This window comes from Gopherus evgoodei, chromosome 2, assembly GCF_007399415.2.
Source record: "Gopherus evgoodei ecotype Sinaloan lineage chromosome 2, rGopEvg1_v1.p, whole genome shotgun sequence".
Classification (NCBI taxonomy): domain Eukaryota; kingdom Metazoa; phylum Chordata; order Testudines; family Testudinidae; genus Gopherus; species Gopherus evgoodei.
The window spans coordinates 152959043-152972325 of NC_044323.1; the positions used below are offsets into that span (position 1 = coordinate 152959043).

General features: G+C 42.9%; 1 protein-coding gene across 1 annotated transcript in view; it reads right to left on the reverse strand.

The window, feature by feature from the left end:
• CDS2 (CDP-diacylglycerol synthase 2) overlaps positions 1-13283 on the reverse strand; it is a 44320-nt gene that overhangs the window by 18787 nt on the left and 12250 nt on the right. Inside the window, exon 2 of the mRNA XM_030551983.1 lies at positions 968-1110. Coding sequence (XP_030407843.1) covers positions 968-1110 — 143 coding nt within the window. The remainder of the gene's footprint in view (positions 1-967; positions 1111-13283) is intronic.

Below are 13283 nucleotides of genomic sequence, written 5' to 3' on the forward strand. Positions count from 1 at the left end.
GAAAATATATTCATGAAATGTTTAAGAAAAATTTTATAAATGAGTTCCAGTAGTTCATGGATTAGGGACCCAATCTTATGGGGTTCCACAGATTTCTGTCTAGATTACTTAGGGTTCATCCTATCTACCTGATGGGACTCAGTGCTCGGTCTAGAAGATACCATCAGAGATGCTTAATTTTGCAGTTCTCAAACTGTGCATTTGTCTCCAGAGGTAACATACTTGTTGACAGCAAAAATGTTTTAAATAAATAAACAAACAAACAGAAGTGAGAAACAACAGACCTCAACTCTATTGTCACTCTGCACATTTATGTACAGAGTCAATCCCTTACCTCTCTCTAAAAGTGAAAAGTTTCAAATAGTTCAATGAATAGAAGATTGTTGGGGGCGGAATAGATCTGGACAAGGAGAAGTAGTCTGGAGATAAATGTTAAAATATGATGTTTGCTGTTGAAGAAAAAAAATCCAGAACCTTTAATGTGGTTGTTTTAGTTAAATAAAACAATTTAAATATCTGTCTGGTGATGTTCTCCTCCTAATACAGCATGGCAAGAAAATCCTCCAAATATTAATGATTAACTGTTGAATTGGAGATAGTTGACCTCCCAATGACTTCATGAATATCTGCTTCAATTACCTTTGGTAAATGAAATAACCTAACAATCATTTTCTGATATAGCTGTAAAACTAATCTGAAAAGTTTTCAAAATAAACCACTGTTTAAAAATGTTTTGTGTGTACCTTTAAACAAAAAAAACCAACCCTACATCTATCCCGGAGTTGTGAAGAATATGTAATAAGGTTAGAACAATCAACAAGAATGCCCTTTTATGTAGAAATCTGTGATTAAATTGAGTCTTCCTGACTAGTGATTTAAAGCAAATCCACCTTCATTAGTAAAAAGGGAAAGTGCACCAATTTGCTAGGAGCCCCAGGAGCAATGGAGAAGTTTTATTTAGTGCTACCTTGAAGATAGGTTGGAGAGGGCCCTGTTTAAGACCTCGGGAGTGTCATCTGATGTAGGTGCAGGAGGGGCCCCTCCGAACTCTGATTTGCTTTCACTGTCCGATGCGGTCTCTCCATCCAGCTTGTTTTCTGATTCAGGCTCCTGCAGGACAAACACAGCCAAACAGTTGTATCAGATACCGGTGATCGTTCTTTTGATCTTAATTTTAAAATGCACTAGATCAAGTCAGCCCACCTTATTCCACTCTTTATTCCCTCTCAGCACAGCCTGTAGCTAAAAGGAAAAGATGACAAGATTTTCTGGGCTCAAACTGGCTTACTTCATTGACCCTGTTCTTGTTTGTGAGCCAAACACTTAAGTGATAGAACCTATGGGGCAGAACCACCTGCAATTGAAGCCAACGGTGGTTTTACTATGGACTTCAAAGAAAAGGGGGCCTTTTTTGTATCACCAAAGGTGCTTTGTAGTTGTTCTAAAGCCTGAACAATGAACCAGAGGTCACGGGTACATGGGTTTGTCAAGACGTGTCTGGGAACCCCAGGTGGGTCTCTGAGTAAGCAGTAACTCACAGAATTAGAGTGAAAGGTCTCCAGAAAGATGGGGAAAACTTGTGCTTTTGGAGATTGCATAGAAATGTACAGAGAACAATGGCTTAACTCATGTGCACTAAAATTAATGCCAAAGAAACCCCCAAAACACCAAGCAGGAAAAACACAATGTCCATAAGGAAGAATGTCTCATCATTTAAACCTGACTGTCCCTTTAAGCCACCGCAGCAACCCAATACCCAGGACATGTACCCAAGGCACCACCCAATCTGTATTAGTGCAACACCCAGCTAAGAGCAGAGCCCCACTAAGCTAGGTGCTGTACAAACACACAGTAAGAAACAGTCCACATCCCAAAGAGCTTATCAACAAAACAGGCAAGATGGACCCGTGGGAGAGGAAACAAAGATTAAAGGAGATTTGCACAAACGGCAGAACCAGGAACAGAATTCTGGTGGGCATTCTGACTCAGAGTCCAGCACCCTGGTCACTAGGCCACACTGCTTCTCTTCAATCCTTTATACATCAAACAGCAGCAAAGAGAAAGATTTTTGCCTTCTGCAAGTGACCGTTAGCAGCTCAGTTTAGTACTCTACATTCCCTATTGTGCGGCGTGTGCCTATAATTATGGCTAAGATTATGTCACGGAGGTCACAGAATCATGACTACGAGAGACCTTCATGACATTTTCCACTTCAGCAGGGGGCTCGTGGCTGCCATGGGCAGCAGGGGGGACCCCAGAGCCACAGCAGTGGTGGGTGCTGGATCCAGCTTCCTTATTTGGTCAGTTATTTTTAGTAAAAGTCAGAGACAGGTCACGGCTTCTGGGAATTTTTGTTTATTGCCTGTGACCTGTCCCTGACTTCTACTAGAAAAACCAATCCATCACACATGACAAAATCTTACTTTACCTATAACATCCTCACTTCCGTGTCGAGTGGTGAGTCATGCCCAAGTTTCAAGTCAGACCCCAGAGCCCAACATGTGCTAATTTTAAACCTCCCAAACAGGAGTGTGTTTTCAGGAAGTGCAGAGAGGAAACTAAGTCAGCAAATGCTGTCAGCTTTGTCAAACTTAATCTCCCTGGGCTCCTGCAACGTACCAGTGCTCTGCTAGAGGAGACAGCATCTAGAGCTGGTCCAGGAGAAACTCCCCAGTAAACTAGAGTAAACATACATTTCAGTGTATCTGGTTTAATATATTCCAGCAGGACCAAAAGCAAGATCCTTGTTCACTCTCCCTGAAAGCAGGGGAGGATATTGGCCCTAAGACATCAGGTAGCAATGGCCGCAAGCCAGATTCCTACAGACAAGGACAACCAAGCTGTCAGAGCAGTATTTTTAGCCACCTCCATCCGTTGCCACGGGGCGGGACATACCGACATCATTTCCTGGGGTGAGTGACCTATGGAATCAGAACAAAGCCACACCCCCAAACCTCCCTGATGTACTATATACCACATCGAATTTGCTCAGAGCCAGTCTTGGGGGGAAGGAGGGTTTATTGTTCTTGCTTCTGGACTTTATTCCAAAATGAATAGCAAAAGCAAATAGGAACTTGAAATAAATCTGGATTTATGTGCTGAACACCCTACAGGACAGGTTTTGGGTTACATTCAGCGGAAAAAAAAAATTAAACATTTATTTTTATATATTCTATGTAAAGTCCGCTGGCTCCTCCAGGCTTCCAGGAGTGACTGTACTACAATCAATAATCTTGTATCAGATACATGCCTCCACGCAACCAATAATTCTTTGAGTCTTCAAGTACAATAGAACTTCAGAGTTATGAACTGAGCAGTCAACCACATCCCTCATTTTCAACCAGAATTATGCAATCAGGCAGCAGCAAAGAAAAAAGAAGCAAACAAGTACAGTACTCTTAAATGTAAACTACTAAAAAAAGGGGAAGTTTAAAAAAGGACTTGACGTGGTAAGGAAACTACTTGTTTCATTTAAATTAACATGGTTAAAAGCAGCATTTTTCTTCTGCATAGTAAAGTTTCAATGCTGTATTAAGTCAATGTTCAGTTGTAAACTTTTGAAAGAACCACCAGAACGTTTTGTTCAGAATTACGAACAACCTCTGAAGTTCTACTGCATCCAAATCGTTATAGGACATCACATGCTGTGATGTCACTAGCTAAAAAGCAGGGGACTGAGCATGCTTTGGACATGCAGGGAAAGGATGCTAAACCTGGACTTGTGTTGAATCCTTCCCCCACTAATTAGGCTGGCCAAGTTATACTTATTTGAGAGAAGGCTCTGGAAAGAGATCACAGGGCCCCCTCTCCCCCCTAAAAAATTGTTTCACTGTAGCTCAAGTATAGTGCCCATGTAGCCTCTGGGAAAGTGCTGCTTTATAACTCTATATGGCAATATTTGGGTAATCGCAAGATAACTAATCTCTGTGCCCCTTACAGCAATAGGCGGCTTTGTTCTTGTGCCAGTGATGGAAGCACACAGATGCACTAAACCAGAAGAATGGTCTTTTCCGCACGGATACTCATGAGTCCTGAAACTTAGGATGGCACTTTGTCTACTTCACTCCAGGTGGTATGTGATCTTCCCATGCTGCACCCGCTACTCTACCTAAGCGCATCAGGTTGAAATGAATAGCACCAATCTAGAGAGGTCAAACATATTAACTTGTAAAAACCTACAGTATTTTATTTATTGTGCATTCTGCACAGCCACCTCTAACACGGAGCCTGTGCTTGCAGGCTGGGCACTGAAGGACTGAACATTTTGTGGTTAAAGCAGGAGACGTGCCCCGAGAAGCTTCAGTTCTCACCCATTTGCAAAGTGGGTGAAATAATTCTTAAGTGCTTCGGAGAGGGTGGTGAGGTTTAACGTTTACAAAGTGCTTGGAGACTAAGAGACAAGGCACCACAGACATGCAAAGTAACACTTCTTTGCTTTATTTTCTGGGTCTGGGTTGGGAGGGAGAGAGAGATGGGGCAGACTGGATGGCTCAGGCAATGTCATCTTCAGTCTCGAGAGTATAGGTTCAACTCCCACCCAGACTGGCGGATGGTTATTTAAAACAGGATATGAGATTGTGGTCATTCTGCATTTTCCCGTTCTCAGCATGGGAGATTTCCACAGAATTCTCCATCTGGATCTTGCCATCTATTCCCCCACACAACCATCTCTGGCTGACACCAATAAATCAGAGTGTTCCCTCCGAGTCAGGATTAGGACATGGGAGGCAAAGTAGTTTGTGGGAATGGGAAGGTATTTTGCCCGTGGACAAAGCACTTAATCTGGAGCACCTTTCAGGAGCAATAATTTATTATACGCACACCCAGGCCTGACTTTTCAAGATGTCGATCACCCCTGGTTCTAAGATCTTACCAGAAGAGTACAAAAAAAGGAAGCCAACAGAACCCTGAACTGAAAGAGACACTGAAGGTATACTGCTAAATTAGGAATAATTTCTGCAGTGTGTGTTGACTGTTCCATTTGATCCTGACAGGCACTGGAAGAAAAGAATTTTCCCTGCTGGGAAAGTCACCAGTCAAGCTGACAGACAACATAAATTAGGTTTTCTTTTTAAAGCCACAGTGTCAGAGCAGCACTGCTCCCATGCTAATTCCTTTCTGAAACAGAGCTGGGATTATATAGGACATTATAGTGCTTAATAACATGAGTTAGGCTGGTAAAAGACTCAGTAATTTTCCACTATTTTTATACCTTATGTAAATTGCAACCATCCCTTAGCAAAACACTGGTTTAAAGCAGCTGACCAGGGTGCTAAATAACTTGCTGTTTAGCAGGTGAATGATGTGCTGTGATATGGTCTGCTTAATCCAGCTGTGGAATTTCCATGGTAACAACCTCATGTGTTGCAATTACTTTCTTAATATGCAACAAACAAACAAAGCAGACAGATCCTTAGACAGTTTGGTAAAGGATGATCACCAGATATTAATACATCTTGCATAAAACTGGTTGGTCACAACAGGCAAAACAACCTACCCGTAGCACAGATGATGATAAATGATACAGACACAGAGGAATGGCAGGTAGAAAGATATGCCCATCGATACTGGCCTGTGATTGTAAGTGTTGATTTTTAGGTGACCGAATAAAAAAAAAAATCCGGCCACCTATGTCTCAGGTAATAAGTGCAATTCCTATTGATGTCAGCGTCAGCTGGGGACGGGGGCGGGGGGGGAGATCCCAAAAAGCATTTCAATTTGGGCACCCTCAGAAGACATTCTGTAAAAGTGTTGGCTTTACCTGTGTTTATTACTAAAGAAAGTTATCTATTAGAGCTTGGAATCACAAGAGATTTAAGGGAGACTAATACCCTTTGTTTATGCTTGCAAGACAGACTATCATCCAACAGGCTCACGGAAGCGATTCAAGATGTGAGAACACAGCACCTGACACTTCTGTCTTGAGATCTTTTGTTTCCTATCACGTATTCATGTTTTAAAAGGTCATGGGCCAGATCCTCCTTGCTCTGCTTTCTAGAAGCGTGCTGCTCTTGCGCTCGAGGCACTGGACTGGGATTCGGAAGACCTGGGTTTTCAATTCCTAGATGAGCCAACCTTCCTGAATCTTTGTGCAAGTCACTTAATCTCACTGAGCTTGTTCCCTATCTGTAAAGCAAGGACAATACACCTCGAGATCCCTTCCAGCCGTATGTTTCTGTGATTCTTCTCCTCCTCTCCTGCCCTTGGTCTTGTCCCTTTCGAGTGGGAGGCACACAAGCTAGTGTAAGGAACTTAGCTAGGGACTTTATCATTTAATGCCTCACTGGCTTCACTGTAACTACTTGGGAGAATGAGGCTTGAAGGATTTGGCCTATATGCTAAGTCTGAGGCCTAAAAATACTATTTCAACCTCCCCACTCAGGCTACATTCTCTACATCTGTCAGATCCCTCGTTCCCCAGCTGCTCCCCTGAGAATCGCTCTGGGCTACTGATGCTCCAAGTAGCCTTCTATTCAACTCCACCAGAGCAAAATCACTCTCTGCATTCACTGGTTCTTTTACATAAGGACATAAGAACTGCAATACGGGGTCAGAGCAGCAGTCCTTCTAGCCCAGTGTCCTGTCCTCAACACTGGCCAGTACCCAGGCTTCATGGGCAGTGTACGTAACAGGGCAGTTGGAGTGATCCCCCCTTGTCTTCCCCTCCAAGCTTCCGGTCACTAGAGGTTTAGGTTTGTGCCGAGCATGGGGTTGCGTCTGATCATCTTGGCAAATAGCCACTGATGGACCTATCCGCCGTGAACTTATCCAGTTCTTCCTTGAACCTATTTATGCTTTTGGCCTTCACAACATGCTATGGCAATGAGTTCCACAGATTAACTGTGCATTGTATGAAAAAGTATTTCCTCTTGCGTGTATTAAAAGTGGTGCTTATTATTTCACCTGGTGACCCCTGGCTCTTATATAGTGGGAAATAACACTTTGCTATTTACTTTTTCCACACCATTCATGATTTTATAGGTCTCTATCATGTCATGTCTTAGTTTTTTACTAAGGTTTCAACTGGTTTGCCCAGTTAAGCTCATTGGCCTGTAATTGACACGATTGCCTCTGTGAAAACGTTTCTTCAGCTGTGGAAGATCAACAAAATGGGGGTGATAACACTTTGCTCTTCCGCAAAGATGAGTTTTTGATTCTAAAACATCCACTGTGGGCATCTTATCTCCTTTTTGTGGTTGCAGATACTGAAGCCCCGAGAAGCTAAGAGATTTGCCCTCATGTCATATAGTGAGTCAAAGTCAGGAACTATACCCAGTGCCCCAGACTCCTCACCCCCTTTTCCAGCAACTGACTGTATTCCTTCCTAAATGAAAGCCTACATCAAGCCTCTTCCCTGCACTTCAAACAGCTGATTGCGGAGACCCAAAAAACAAAGAGCTTGTAGCAGGTTAAGCCATCTTCCAGGGAAGCCGCCCAAAAATAAGTCTCCTCCTTCGTTTTCATATTTTGAGTTCCTTCCACAAAGCCCTTTTTGAAAAGTAAAACAAAGTGTGTGGGGGTGGGGAGGGAGGGAGGTCACACAAAGAAAACATTTCTAAAATTGGAGCTGTGCAGAGAGCTCTTCCAGGAGCAAAGCCAGACAGAGCCTTTGCAGCCCGTACTATGATCCTCTGATCTCAGGCTAGCACCAGAAAACTGTTAGTCTGATCTTCTCCTAGCCATGGCATCCCCCTGCTGCTAAGCAGACACCTGTCAGGCATTTACAGAGACTGCTCTGCTCTATCTCTCACATAAGACAGATCCGGGTGCTATAGGAGCTAGGTAAGCATTCAAACAGCCCACCCTAAATCTGAAACCAAGCCTGAAAGTCAGGTCATTCTGGGGTAATAAGGACCATGAGCAGACAGCATCAATACATCAGTCCAGCGGAGCTGCAAGGTTCCCTCTAACTGCTCCTAAGTCTAGATTTTACTCCATCAGTGATGCGTTAGCAGCAGATCTTGAACCATGTTGCACACATGAAATTGCCTCACATAACACTGGGTTTCTATATGAAAAGGCTCAGTTACACAAAAAATAGTTGCATGTACTGCATCAGATACCAGGAAACTTGTTTCTAGTCCCTGCACTGCAAATACTCTTCAAAAACGAACACACACACACACACACACACACACACACACACACACACCCAACTTTTTCCCCTTAACCTTTTTTGTTTGTCAGCTCTCTATTTAAGAATATAACCTGCACTGTAACCAATTCTCTTTTATCTTTAACAGAAAAGCTAGTCATTAAAAAGTGCAACAGTTTTGGCTTTGTTTGAAATTTACACACCTCCAAAACACCTTTATTGCTCTTTATAGGCATAATTTCAAGCCCCTGTAACAAAATGAGCCCCCAGTTCTTTGCAGATGGAAGATAAAGGATGAACAAATTTGATGATGATAAAGTGCAAGGATGTAATTGTGCCCACAAAAATAGGACTCCTTGTCTGAAACAAGTCAAGCTCTGCAAGTTTAAAAAATATTTTTGAGGGTACAGAAGGGGATGGGGAAATACACTTGTCAGACAAAGGTCTGAAAGAACCACATTTAGATTTTTTTTACACCACTCACAGCCCAATAACAGCCATTTTACGTAAGTGGCAATGGGAGTAAAAGTTATATCTACACATATTTAAGGTTCTTTTTCATTACCAGAGTGGAGAAAAAGTGGCATTAGAGTATACGGGCCATCAGGCCATTCACTGGGTTAGGGGAGAAAAAAAAGTGTCCCTTTAACTTCATTCAACGTTCTAGCAAGACTACTAGAGGGGAGTATGTATGCAGTGTTATGTTTGTATAGCAACACATGATTTATCATGACGGATTAGATCACTGATCTAAAGAAAAGCCTGGTCTCCTGCCACCAGCAGAGACCAATTCCAAATTCTTTAGGGGAAGGCAAAGAGGCACCCAGCCACGAGGGCTGGCCGGAAACCAAGAATTCTGCTTCACAAAAAAACAAAACAAGTGGTTTCATCATTGGTTTTCCTTCCACGTTCAAAAGGTTTTTGTTCCAAATGTTTCATGAAAAAAAGCATGAGACCCACTCCAGATTAATCAGTAGTCCATAGGTTAGGGCACTCACCCGGGATGTAGAAAAACCTTGTACAAGTGCCTACTTACCCTGATTCAGAGCAGGGCTTTGGACATCCCAAGTGAGTGCCTTAACCTCTAGGCTATTGGTTATTCTGGGATGTCTCTCTCAGCAGAAATTCCATCCTGGATCGGAGAATCCTGCCCAGTGAAATCTGTCAAAACAGATACGTTTCTGCAAAAAGTTTGTGTCAACAAGTTAGTATCTTCCAGTGGAAAAACATTTTGGCAAATAATTCCCCACCATTCCTACTAGCCTCCAGGAAGCATTGTGGAGGGTGGGGAGAGCTGGTAGTTCAATGCAGCAATCGGACGTTCTTACTTTCTCTTGGGGAATCACAAATAGGGATTATAAAGTTATGCGGACTTTGAAAAATTTCAGACATATGACCTCCTCCAGCAACAAATGCCACCAGCTGAGTCTGTTCTGTTTTCTTTTATACAAGGCCATTAGTCTGAGCGATCCCTTCTCAGAATACAAGTCAGGTACTAATCAGTTCTCTTGGAAGTAATTCAGTGGAATCACAGATACACAGGTCCATCTAATCCAACTGTGTCTAATACTTACAAGCTTCCGAGATAACGTTACACACAGAGGAAGTTTCTTCCTAATCCATGAAGGATACGGGGTTATACCACTTATATTTTTATCTCTAGGAATTATTTTGGGGAAGTTCTATGACCTGTGTCATACAGGAGGTCAGACTAGACGATCATAATGGTCCCTTCTAGCCTTGGAATCTATTAATCTTATTACATCCAACTGTGGATGTTCCTTGCCATATAAACGTCCCTAACCCGTCCGAACTTTACTAAACTCATAACCTCAATACTACTATAGCAAGTAAAAGCACGAGTTTATAAACAGCAAGGGAGAACAAGAGCCTTGAACTGTACTGTAGCGACTGAGAACTAAACATTTGTTGTATTCATCTAATACACCTCTACCCCGCTATAACATGACCTGATACAACACGGGTTCGCGTACAGCGCGGTAGCAGCGGGGCTTGCCGGCGTTTTAAAGGGTCTGGGGCTCCGGCTGCTGTGGGGAGCCCCAGGCCCTTTAAATCTCGCTGGAGCTCTGCCACCCAGGGTTTCAGCTATAAAGTCGTAGGGATTTTTGGCTCCCCATGACCGCGTTATAGTGGGGTGGAGGTGTAACAAACATCCACTGATAGCTAGTTTTCAAGCAAATCCTTGGCTGGTGAAAGATAGTCAATAGACAATCCACAGGTTAAGTGGGTTGTGTAAAATTACCAATTACTTTTTATTGGGGTAGCACCTAGGAGCCCCTGTCATGGATCAGGGCCTGACAGTGCTAGGCACTGTACAAACAGAACAAGAAGACTGTCCTCGCCACAGAGCGTTTACAATCTCCTTTTTGGAATGTGTTTTTCAATTTCATGGGCTGCCTCTGCCTCATCCCTTAGTATTGCATTAGCAAAAAGGGTACATAGCAGCACCCAAATCATCTTTCTTGATCCCGTGTTATTTTACATCTTCCTATCCCGTCCCCTCTTATTAGCATCGTCTCTTGGTTGAAGAGCCCTGCTCTTCCGTTTTCCAGGTTGAATTATTAGTTCTTGCCGGCCTTTCTGAGAGCACAGTTTGTACCAGTACATGTTATAAACCAGAATATTGGACACGGGTTCTGGAATAAGTAAAACCAATTACTAAGGGTAAAACAAATACCATCTTCTTCTATTGTGGCTTTTTGGACTCCTCACGTAAGCGAGCATCACTAAATACTCATGCCCGTTTAGCCCAGCCTTTTCCCACATGGACACTGAGCATCAGCTATTTGCCTGAGTCTGTGACATGATCCCAGTTGTCATGGAAACAAGTGGCAGTACTGCTATGCCAAAAACTTCACCACCAAATGGGGAAACCGACCCAAGCAATTAACAGCATTAGATTCGTATTAGTTAAAAGGATTTCTTGATCTGTGCACTCACCTCATCTAAATGGAAAGACACATTTATTATTTTTGCAAGAATCAAGCAAGAAGCAGAGACAGAAAATACTAACTATTGCCAAAAAAAGATCCGGGCTTTGGGTAAAGAGAACTGACAACTAAAGAACTGGGAACAATTCAGTAAGGCCCCAGCTTACAATACTGGTGTGCAGGCAGCAACTCGCATGTGGAAGGACTTGCAGAATCAAGGCCTAAGTAATTAGTCAAATGAAATGCAAAACTTGGATCTTGACCAATTGCGGTCATTAATTATCCCAAAGCACTTTTCTTAAGCAGCATTAGCCACTGTGCCCTAGCCAACTGTCAACTCAGGTACCTACACTCCACCTACTGACACTCCCTTTCTTTTAGGGAACCAATATATAGCTACTACAAGAGCTCTGCTCCCCTTTGTTAGTCTTGCAGATGAAATGGGTCTTAGGAGGGATTTAAATGTAGGGAAAAATGGAACAAAACTGACAAAATCAGATACGGTATCAGATCCTTAGTTGCTCTGCTGGATCTATGTTCAGAAATTGCTTCTTTCCAGCTGCTCGATCTGCTTGTGTGCAACATCTTCCAGAAATTGAGGCAACTAATTAAGTGAAGGGTGAAAAATCTACCCTGCTGAAGGTCTGACAATGAGACTAAATGTAGAGGATGGGAAAGAGTCAGCAACGTAGCAATGTTCTTTGGGTGGTGCGGGGGGGGGAGGGAATCGAACTGCTCTCGGTACTTCTGGGACTACGATCTGCTTCATGGAGAGGAGAATAGCACTCTTCCACTGTACTCCTTCTTGGCTGTGTGTGTTGGGAACCTGAGCTTAGAGGCATTTCTCCACTGACTTCTGTGTCCATGAGAGAGAAAAATGCATCCATGGACATTTCACTAGTCCCACATACACTGAACTGTTTAATGTGGGAGGAGGTGCTTGTTTAGCTCTGGGTTTGGGACAGACTGGGGAGGCTCATTCCCCTAATTTCAGCAAACTGGACTTCCAGCAAAAAAAACAGTATAGATGTAATCCCACAATCATGTTCTTGAGGTAATGTCACACCAGATGCTAAAGTGCTTGCAAAAATAGAGCTCTAATTACTTTCAGGTAGTCCGATAATGATTATGGATTTCCTACTTGGTCCTCAAGCCCAGGCTCCAGCCTGAGCCTGAATGTCTACTCCGTAATTAAACAGCCCCTTAGCCCGAGTCAGCTGGCATGGGACAGCCACGAGTAGTGTAGACAAACCCTTACACACTTGCTCCCATTTCCTTCTGGTTTCAGATGGAGATTTGCCCCTCAGGAAAACGTGACTTGATCAATACTATTCCATCAAACCCAGCTTAATGCCTCTGGCTGTAGTCAATAACTGGGTGGTCCGACAATGTCAAATTGCCACCCGATAATGCTACTCACTAGGTGTGCAGTACTGCATGCTTTGGGACCTAGGAGAGGAATTCCATCCTGACCACAGTGTTGATCAGCATGTGCTCTGAAGCATTGTCTATCTCGTTAATATTCCTGGAGGACCTATCACTGTGAGCAGTCAGGAAAGTAAATGAAATACCTTCCTCATGGATTGTATTTTCTAAATGGACAACCTACCTAGTTCTTAATTAGTGAGGGACGCTCTCCTCTGAAATATATTGCTTTCCACAACCAAATCTCTGTACAACTTTTCATGAGTGATGTACCGGAGTATTCGGATTCTAATATCTAAACTGTATTGTTAAATCTATTCACCTCAATTTGGGTTATTGCTGATTACGTACTCTATGCATCACGGGATTTTAAAAACAAAACTTTGTATTTGTGGATACCCTAAGCACTATATCCAGATGTACAGAGACTCTTTTCTCAACCTATGTATTATATAATTATTGTAACATTAGCTTTAATAAAAAATTTCTATTTGAGTGCAAGGAATATAAAGCGTGATTACCCCTCCGACAGGGGGGCATGGATCAGCGTTCATGTCGCATTCCCCATCAGTACCTGGCCCAAGCCAGTGCTAAGATGACAGAATCTTTTAACCACTGTATGTTGTAATACACAATGCAATAAGGCTTTTGCAAAGGACTCTGAGCCCAGTACATTTACCCTCTTGGAATAAATCAACTCCAAATAGGACTTTTTTTTAAGGAGGGGCGGGGCGGGAGCACATCTATCCTCACAGCTAAACATCATGCTGTGCTGAGTGAGTCACCAGGATATGTTGTTCTCAATGAATCAC